General features: G+C 38.4%; 1 protein-coding gene across 1 annotated transcript; it reads right to left on the bottom strand.

The window, feature by feature from the left end:
• Positions 1–1,804: 1,804 nt before the first annotated feature.
• Positions 1,805–8,253, bottom strand: LOC127435059 (uncharacterized). The gene is made up of 4 exons (XM_051688206.1): positions 7,401–8,253; positions 6,625–6,677; positions 6,443–6,543; positions 1,805–5,627 (listed from the first exon to the last, which is right to left on the bottom strand). Exons 1-4 carry the CDS (start codon positions 8,183–8,185, stop codon positions 3,834–3,836), a joined length of 2,733 nt encoding a protein of 910 aa, XP_051544166.1. The 5' UTR covers positions 8,186–8,253; the 3' UTR covers positions 1,805–3,833.
• Positions 8,254–10,275: the final 2,022 nt, after the last annotated feature.

The raw sequence follows: 10,275 nt of genomic DNA, 5'->3' as shown, positions 1-10,275 counted from the left end.
TCATATAGAAATATGATATTGCAATATATGTAAAGCACATATATAAAATGTATGTTCATGTATGGTTTGTTTTCACTGATATAAAATGGTCACATACATTATATGCAACATAAGTACTACAAAAATGGCCGTTTTCATATATGTTACATATATTTTCCCAAATAATAGTATACATATGAAACATATATAATTATATATAAAATATATACATATGCCCGAGTATATTATAATCATATACTGTATACTATATATATATATATATAGTATATATTACATATACTATATATATATATATATATATATAGTTGTGCTCAAAAGTTTGCATACCCTGGCAGAAATTGTGAAATTTTGGCACTGATTTTGAAAATATGACTGATCATGCAAAACAAAAACTGTCTTTTATTTAAGGATAGTGATCATATGAAGCCATTTATCATCACATAGTTGTTTGGCTCCTTTTTAAATCATAATGATCAAAATGATCAAAAGTTTACATACCCCTGAATGTTTGGCCTTGTTACAGACACACAAGGTGACACACACAGGTTTAAATGGCAATTAAAGGATAAAAAGACCTGTGTAACAAGGTAATGGAACTTTATAAAGATGGAAAAGGATCTAAAAAGATATCCAAAACCTTGAAAATGCCAGTCAGTACTGTTCAATCACTTATTAAAAAGTGGAAAATTCGGGGATCTCTTGATACCAAGCCAAGGTCAGGTAGACCAAGAAAGATTTCAGCCACAACTGCCAGAAGAAGGTAACCTCAGGAGAAATACAGGCTGCTCTGGAAAAAGACGGTGTGGTTGTTTCAAGGAACACAATATGACGATACTTGAACAAGAATGAGCTGCATGGTCGAGCTGCCAGAAAGAAGCCTTTACTGCGCCAATGCCACAAAAAAGCCCAGTTACAATATGCCTGACAACACCTTGACACACCTCTCAGCTTCTGGCACACTGTAATTTGGAGTGACTAGACCAAAATAGAACTTTATAGTCACAACCATAAGCGCTATGTTTGGAGAGGGGTCAACAAGGCCTATAGTGAAAAGAATACCATCCCCACTGTGAAGCATGGTGCTGGCTCACTGATGTTTTGGTGGGGGGGTGAGCTCTAAAGGCACGGGGAATCTTGTGAAAATTGATGGCAAGATGAATGCAGCATGTTATCAGAAAATACTGGCAGACAATTTGCATTCTTCTGCATGAAAGCTACACTCTTGGACTTTCCAGCATGACAATGACCCTAAGCACAAGGCCAAGTTGACCATCCAGTGGTTACAGCAGAAAAAGGTGAAAGTTCTGGAGTGGCCATCACAGTCTCCTGACCTTAATATCATCGAGCCACTCTGGGGAGATCTCAAATGTGCGGTTCATACAAGAAAACCAAAGACTTTTGCATGACCTGGAGGCATTTTGCCAAGATGAATGGGCAGCTATATCACCTGCAAGAATTTGGGGCCTCATAGACAACTATTACAAAAGACTGCATGCTGTCATTGATGCTAAAGGGGGCAATACACAGTATTAAGAACTAAGGGTATGCAGACTTTTGAACAGGGGTCATTTCATTTTTTTCATTGTTGCCATGTTTTGTTTTATGATTGTGCCATTCTGTTATAACCCACAGTTGAATATGAATCCAATAAGAAATAAAAGAAATGTGTTTTTGAGCACAACTGTATATATATATATATATATATATATATATATATATATATATATATATATATATATATATATATATATATCCATACAGTCCATATATGGCCATATTTCACATTTCTGTATGTTGTGTCCTATTCTGTTTTGTTTTTTAAGTAAATCAGTGTAAGGTTTCAGGTATGAATTATGGTCACAGAAGCCCTGTCCTATCTCCACTCTTTCTCTCTCTCTCTCTCTCTCTCTCTATCTCTCTCTCTCTCTCTCTCTCTCTCTCTCTCTGTCTATCTCTCTCTCTCTCTCTCTCTCTCTCTCTCTCTCTCTCTCTCTCTCTTCAGTGCCATGCACATAGTAGGATTGACAGGAAATGTCACGTCCATCACACACGTCCCCAATGAGACACATGATTCTCTCCGTGTCCTCACTGCCAATGTGAGCACATTCAGCATACCTTGGCACAAATACGCCACGTACATTTTCTGTTGTACATTTAACACATTGTTTATGTGTAGCTACCTAGGCCAGAGTGTTTTCTTTTTTGTATTTTTGTTTTGACAAAATCAGAATTCAGTTTATCTACAATACTAAGGTTTTTTTGGTTGCTCTCACAAACTGCTCAAAAAATGACATTTCTTAAAGAAAATAAATGACTTAGCTTGAAACTGTCTTTCCAACAAAATAGGCAAAATATCCAATTATGAAAGTTAGCCCTGACTTTACGAGTTGTGAGCATGACAATTTAAGAATCATTGCGGAAGCAAATCGTTATTGGTGATAAATCAGTTTTACTTTAGGATTTTGACTGTCTGCAGTTTAGTTTGAATGCATTTTTTGTACTGTTAATGAAGAATAACGATACAATTTGCCAGAAAATAAGACTTGTTTAAGCTGGTTAATGCAGCGACAAGTGTTTGCAATAAAACTAGATTTCCCATCATTGTATGTGGCCGCACAAGAATGATAAAATAGATATGTAGATAAAGCATTAATTACACACCTAATGTGTGGCTTTGCTCTTCATTTTGCACTGGTGCTATAAAAGCTTCCTGCCTTCGCTAGTAAGTAAAAAAGAGAGAAAGAAACTGCAAAACGGTCGATTCCTTCCAACCATAACACTTGAACTAGATCACATCGTATTAACGATATCCGACCTCGTAATTACGAACTTCCCAGGAGGACTTGAATGGACCATTACTCCCCTGAAATCTAATTTTACAGCTTTCTGTCATAGACTCTCATTAAAATGGCTTCAATAGGGCTCTACGGCCATGTGTTCACTGACCTCTATGGACATATTCATGTTACTAGTGATGTGAGATAGTTACACTTTTGTTCGCTAAAATTTTGAAATCTCTGCAGAAAAATCCAATTTAAGCTGGTAACTGTGTTTTGGAAAAAGGTAGCTGGTTTCTAGCTGGTCATGAGCTAGTCTTCAGCTGGTCCAAACTGGTCTTTAATTGGTCAACCAGCTACAATGCTGCAAAAACCAACTTGACCACCTTAAGTTGGTATGACCAGCTGGTAGCCAGTCTGAGATGGCCTCCCAGTTTGGACCAGCTTGGACCAGCTTGGACCAGCTGGAACCAGCTCATGACCAGTTTGGACCAGCTTGGACCACCTTATAACCAGTTTGGACCAGCTAAAGACCAGCTTGGATCAGCTCATGACTTGTTTTGACCAGCTTCGACTAGATAAAGACCAGCTTGGACCAGCTCATGACCAGTATGGACCAGCTAGAAACCAGCTACCATGTTCCAAAACACAGCTACCAGCTTAAGCTGGATTTTAGAGCGGGGAATTGCACATATACAACATGTTGTCTTTTCATATAGCTTGTTTGTACATGTATTAAACTGGTCATTGCTGCATTTTTTTGCATGTCTTCCTAAAAAGATTTTAGGAGAAAGCGTCTGTCAAATTGAAAGTAATCTAAAAGCAATTTTGAAAGATTTGCTTCAAATGGGTCTTCATTCATGGGGCTATTTATTAACGCTGACTGAACTTGAGTTTATTTTAAGTGTGAACACAAATGACAAGTACAAACACAAAAACGCCTATTTTATATTTTTCCAACTGATGATGGGCCCTAAAAATCACTTCATTTGACATAATTTGATGAGAAGTTTATGTCTAATCTAATTTCACACCAACAGCCCCGTCCAGACGCTGTTAAATGCCTTTGCCACTCCACCAGCACAGAGGAAACAGATAGAGGGCCAAGCAGGTTTGTAGGCCATACAGATAAGCAGTTACAAAGATCACAAACAGAATGACGTACACAAGAGCCCTGGTCACATGACCAAGAGAGCAGAACTCTTGCCACCATGGCAGTAGCCTGCTGTTGCCTCCCATATTGTCTGTGCTACCCACCCAGGACAGATGAACTCTGGGCAACGTAATGAGAGGTTCATCTTCTTCGTCCAAGGGTTCTTGAGCCACCCTGTTTCTGAGAGTACTTCCAAATTCAAATACATCTTTAAGAGGGCTTGCCTCTTTCTCCTTTACAGATGTGGTCCAATTGAGGTGCTCAGATTGGTCAATGCCAACTGTTTGGTTGGGTGTTTTATTATGCCTGTTTTTGGTATCATGAGGCTGATGACTTGTCTTGAAATCATCATCATCACCCCCTTCTCCATCTGTTTGATTCTCACCTAACACTTTGGACTCCTTTACATGCTTTTGTTTGGTTTCTGAATAAATTTCGTCCTCTTTATCGCTCATTGTCTCCTCCAATTGGTAAAGTCCTTTATTTGCAGCTTCCAATTGCCTCTTGTCATCTTTCTTTAGCTCTGAATTTTCTTTATGATTCTTGTTCAACGTGCATAATTCGTTCTCATTGCAAAATGAAATCCTTTTTATTTCTGTGCGCTCATCTACAGATTTGTCATCTTGTCCTTTTCTGGTGCTTTCCACTTCCTCTTCACATAGCTCTGTATAAAACACCCATGTTTCCACCTGCTCTTTAGTGTCTTTTTCCTCACCCACGTTGTTAGTAACCATATCTAGCCTTCTCTCTTTATTTCTTTCTTTCTTTTTCGAAGATCCAACTATGTGTCTATCTGCAAACGGAACATCTATGATCCCAGTAAATGTCAGGGCATCGTTCATGGCTCTATGTGTGTTTTCTTTAACCTTTTCTTCAGTGTTTGAGTTGTCAAAATGGCCAGTGAATTCTTCAGGCGAGATTCCATCACTGGCTTTGGAATTTGAAGTCTCGGTGTCAAATGTGCTTGGTACTGCCTCCCCTGGGCTCAGTTCTTGGCTCAAAGGTCCGCTTGTGTGCTCGTGATGTGGGGTTTGGTGGTCACCAGACCGCTCTAACTCTCTCGCCATCCTCTTTGTTTCTGATCCCTGAGCAGAAAATGTCACAGGAGGGACTCTTGGCTCTTCCACATGTTGGTAACCCAGAACCAGCTCTCTAAAAGGACCGGTGCTCAAGTCATTTAATTGCTCAGTGGGAACAGATTCTAGAATTTCCTCTGCTCTCCAGTAAACAGATTCTTGCTTACTAGTGGTCACAGATAGAGATGTATATTTCCCAGCCCCTTCATTCATGTTTGAGACTGATTGTGATGTGCCAAAGTGAGAGCAAACAGACTCATTAGAAATACAGTGTTGGTCCTGTGCCTCAATGTGTTTGGGTGTTGTGTCAGAGCCACTGAGAAATGCTTCCCAGGCATCACAAGCCGAATTGGCTAACTTATTGTCAACTGGATGATTTTCTGGGCTTGTACCATTGCAAACATAAGAAGAGTTTGCTTCGGCGGGTGTTGTTGTGTTACTACCCCAGTTCAGAGAAAGAAAAGGGATCTGGTGGTACATTAGTATTGGCGGTGTGTCCATACTGTGTCCTTGTAGTGTTTGGAGTATCGACAAGTCTCTTCCTCTTGGTATATTCAGTCTTGGGATGGACAAGGTTGATGGTTGGTAGATGGTTTCTATCTCTTTCTGAGAGAAGTAGTCCTAAAGATAGAGACAAAGGCATCTTACACCGTGTCCTAACCAGGTGCAACATATATATCCATCTGTCCGTCCATCCATCTGTCTGACGCATTCATTAATGTTAACATATGCTTTTATATAACTTTTAGTGTAAAAATGTAAACAATTACAATCTTTTTGTAGGGTTACCATCTGTCTGTCTGTCTGTCTATCTATCTGTTCATTGACCAGCAAGTCCTTCCATGTCAATAGTATCACATGTGACAGATATTGTACTGCTTGTGACATTAGCAGCTGTATTAACCACAGCCAAACTTTTGACAGTGATTTTTACTGTCAAGCTCCAAAAATAATATGCAAAAAAAAAAAAAAAAAAAAAACATTAAACAAATATTAAAATAACAAAATAGTTACAAATATCTGATATTATACAGTAGTATACTATAGAAGTACAACAACAGTAGCCCTTGTGCACTATATTCTAAGCCTCACATAGTTTTGTGTGAGGGACAGACCAAAATTTGGCATCAAAAGACTTGGTCATATTGGTCATATGGAACAATTTTATAATGGCACTTTTTTGTACTTTTGGAGCTTTAAAGCCCCTGGTAACTGTATGTTTTCATTATATAAAAAAAAAGATCAGCTTGAACATTCTTCATATTTCTCCTTTTGTGTTCCACGATAGAAAAACATAGTTTTGAGCGATATAAGGGTGAGAATATGGTGACAGAAGTTTCATTTTTGGGTGAACTATTCCTTTAAATGTCTGTCTGTTGTGTGTCAGAATGTAAGTTGTGTCTCTATTTAGCCTTGACTTAGAGCATTGACCATACCAGAGTTTTGCAGCAATTCTTTAGGGATTTGGGGTAAGTAATTCCTGTCTCTTCCTTTGTTGTGCTCGCCCTTCTACACCCAGCCCTGGGTGTGACTTGCTCTGGAAAAAAAACAAACTTATACTCAGTCTCTCCTCTGAATGAAAACACCCTATTCCCAGACCTCCACAGCAGAATCCCACCTGTGATCTGCCCACTCGCCTCTACGTGCGTCGCCTCGGTGCAGATCTTTTTACTGTAAATATACAACAGAATATCAATCACACTCACAAGCCATATGTCCAAACATATAATCTGCAGTCAAAACAAAGAGTGCTTGATTGGAGAAGTAGCAGCATGTATGGTTTTATTGAACACGACAGTTTACTTTTTACCTTAAAACTTAAAGGTTTGTTATGCTTGTGTCTTACCCAGACTAGACTGATTTGAGAGTATTTTATGCAGTAAGAATCAGCAATTTAATGCAAAATCCAGGGAATGGCTATGTAGTGTTCTGAGTGGTTTTCAGCGAACTGCTAGGGCATTGCCAGATGGTTGCCCGGCTTTTCTGGATGGTTGCTAGGGCATTGCGAGGTGTTTACTTTCTGGCCAATGTCAAAAATAGCCCACCTCAAAGTCTCTATGATATTCTGGTCCCTATATATAGCTTCCATCAATGTAGGTCTCTGGCACTTTTTCATCAGTAATAGCAACCGCCCAGTGAAAATCGTAAGTCTGATTGCTTAGAAAGACACAATTTGAGGTATTTTTATTGTACATAGCAGAAATGCCGGGGGATGAGTTGTGTGCCAAAGTTTAATTACTTACTTTATGAAAGGGTTTAGAAAAGGTATGAGCAATAAATTATAATAGTTATGCTTGCCTTAAAGATTGACAGACAGACAGATAGACAGACAAACAGACAGACAGGCAGATGGATGAGATAGATGGAAGGATGGATGGATGGATTTTCCCCCACCTGATTGTTTTCAGGCAGCTCCTGATACCTTTGCAGTTACTCTCCTCTACAACCTTCTCCTTTTCTCTCTCTCTTTCTCTCTCTTTCTCTTTTTCTTTCAGATCACCCCTTCGTCTTTGGTGGCAGAAAACAATGTAGTTTGTATTTCCATTGTTGGCCCAAAAGGTCCCAACGGCACTCTCATACCGCAGACAAAACTCCACCCGCATCCCTTTGGCCTGGAACGGAGGCATCAACATGAGCTGAAAGGTGAAGTGGTCAGTCTCACCATCACTGGAGCCAGGCATGTACTCTGCCTGCAGGTCAAAGTAGCTCTGCCAACCATCCAGTGTTGTACGGACGTAGACAGCCTTGTGAAAGCAAAGGTTGAGAACACGGATGATGCCTCGGAGGATTGTGGATCCAGGGAGCAGCTCAATGCTGTCTAACTCAAGCTTCTGCTGCTGAAGTCTCATCTCCAGCTCCTGGTCCGAAGCTGGGACAGTGAAAAGGCAGGATATATAATATTCCTCACCCTGTCTGCTCTCTGTCCCTACTGACCCCAACAAAACTTGCCCTTTTGAATCTTGTCGATCATACTCCTTTACCGAAACCAGGTCCAAGCCGAAAGCATCTGCAAAAGAGACCTTTCTCCGCACAGCTGCCGGCGGAGGCTCAGGTTCCAACTCCTCGGATTCATCAGTAGAACTTCCTTCGCATGTCTGGCCATGCCTTACCCAGTCTCTGCAGATGGAAGACTCCAGGTTGCAAGAGACCACGGAAGGTGCACGTTTTTCTGCAGACATCCCTGGGTAATGCTGGATGGATAGTGTCAGGCAGAACAACTCAAGCTCCCCTAAAAACTCACATGTAACGTGACTAGACACACACCGTAGGGTTGGAGCTGAGCCTTGAAAGGTTGCCAAGATTAAAAATAGCGGCAAGCACTCCCATACTATGCTTGAGTACCTTGGTAACTAGGGCCTGATAGACATGAGGTACTTAAATGTGTCCATGTCATCTGTTACCTCTCTTGAACTTAAAGCTTGCTTGAAGAAACACTGGTGAAATGAGTATATGAACATATGTACCAAAACAATACTGTCCATGAAGGGGAGATCGGGGCTAGTTGTCACATAGGGAAGTTTTCACAATTGCTATATCTCAGTAAATTTAAGGTTTTGAATCAAAATCCAATGTGGTTATCTATTTGGTTTTTAACACCTATTTTAAAACGGCCTTATATTAGGATTTTAATTTGTGTGTAATATCATATTTTTGTTATGGCTAATGGGTTATGGGTTAACACAAAAAAAACAAAACAAACAAAAAACAAACAAACAAACAAACACTATGATAATATTAAGAAAAGGATCAGCTATCTAATCAAGTTAGATTTTAACCGAAAGGTTGGACTTTGTACTTTATATAAATGTCAGTCTGGAGCAAGTTGTCTGATACGATTGTATGTTGTAATTGTATATAATTAAAAAACAAAAAAAACAATGGTTTCATATTTTTGTATGTTCCACTTTTTTCCATTTTTGCTGTTTCGTGAATTGTGTGTGTTAGCATAAATAGTAGGTTCCCACTGTCTTACTTATCCCATACATCCCATATTCTCATGAAATTGTAAAAAATCCTAATTGTTTGCTGAAGAAATAACAAAACAAAGCAAAACAAAACAAAACAAAACAAAACAAAGCAAAGCAAAGCAAAGCAAAGCAAAACAAAACAAAGCAAAACAAAACAAAACAAAACAAAACAAAGCAAAACAAAACACTTTTTGTTTTTTCTGTATTTGGTGTTTTCATGCATCTCAATTCACCGCTAGGCGCCACTGTTTGATCACAGTTTTGCGCATTCCAGCTGTTGAATTGAAAATCAAGTGTGGGTTCCAAAACATTCCAGTAGGTGACAGCAAACCCCTACGATTCACATTTTAAATGTTCTAAATTTGTTTTTTCCCTTGTGATAAAAGCAATGAAAATCGATCAAGTATTCGAATTTTTGCTTTTCATTTATTGGTTAAACTGGTACTTTAAATGCCATGCAGGTTTTTGCTAAAGAATGAGACGTAAAATATTATTTTTCAATAAAAATAAATAAATAAATAAAAACACCTCTCAAGATATCTGACAGATATTTATTATCAGATTTTGGAAGTGTTAAAATGTTTTCACAAAACCAAGACGAAATCTGCCACATCGCTCTTATTTAAATATCCATTTGAATATAATTTTTCTTTATTATGCGAATAAGCAACACTCTTTTAACCACTATTCATCTGATGTATAAACCCCATATCATTTTAAATCATGTTTGCAGCCAAAACATAGAATATGCAAATTGTTACACACACACACACACACACACACATACACATAAACAAAAGAGGCAATTCATTCACAAAGGGAGTCTTCTGATATGATCAGTCTTTGATCTGAAAATTCATAGGCTGTATTTCCATAAAGAAAAACATGCCAACAAAATGTATGAGCGCAACATAAATGTATGTTCCTTCTCATTTTATTCATGGCAGCGGCAAACAGTTACAGTACAGTACACATGATATCACATAATTATGTAGCCTATTATGTACTATCATTTTCTAAAAAAGTTTTTAATTTAAACACATATGCCAAATGCAGCAAAGGATGATCACTCAAATAACAAAAATACAATCAAATTCCTTTTGGCAGAGATTTTTAAATACTTTTTGATTGCAACTACAATTGTTTGCCTGGATGTTTTGGGGTTGGCCAGGTGTGAATTTCACCTATCTAATGAAATAAGTATTTTGTTGAGTAAATGTTGAGTTTGGTTGAGTTTCAGTTTATTTTAAAACAGTCAAAATTAAAAATAAAATAATTAAAATAATAATAATAATAATAAT

The sequence above is a fragment of the Myxocyprinus asiaticus genome, chromosome 45 (genome assembly GCF_019703515.2).
Source record: "Myxocyprinus asiaticus isolate MX2 ecotype Aquarium Trade chromosome 45, UBuf_Myxa_2, whole genome shotgun sequence".
Classification (NCBI taxonomy): domain Eukaryota; kingdom Metazoa; phylum Chordata; class Actinopteri; order Cypriniformes; family Catostomidae; genus Myxocyprinus; species Myxocyprinus asiaticus.
This window is presented reverse-complemented; position numbering and strand designations above follow the sequence as displayed.

Bases quoted from the DNA above. Each gene is read 5' to 3' on its own strand.
- LOC127435059 (XM_051688206.1), bottom strand. From the start codon at position 8,185: ATGTCTGCAGAAAAACGTGCACCTTCCGTGGTCTCTTGCAACCTGGAG. The intron at 6,678-7,400 runs GTGGGGGAAAAT...GTATATTTACAG, and splicing joins AGCTGCCTGAAAACAATCAG to TAAAAAGATCTGCACCGAGG. The intron at 6,544-6,624 runs GTGGGATTCTGC...TTTTTTTTCCAG, and splicing joins GGCGAGTGGGCAGATCACAG to AGCAAGTCACACCCAGGGCT.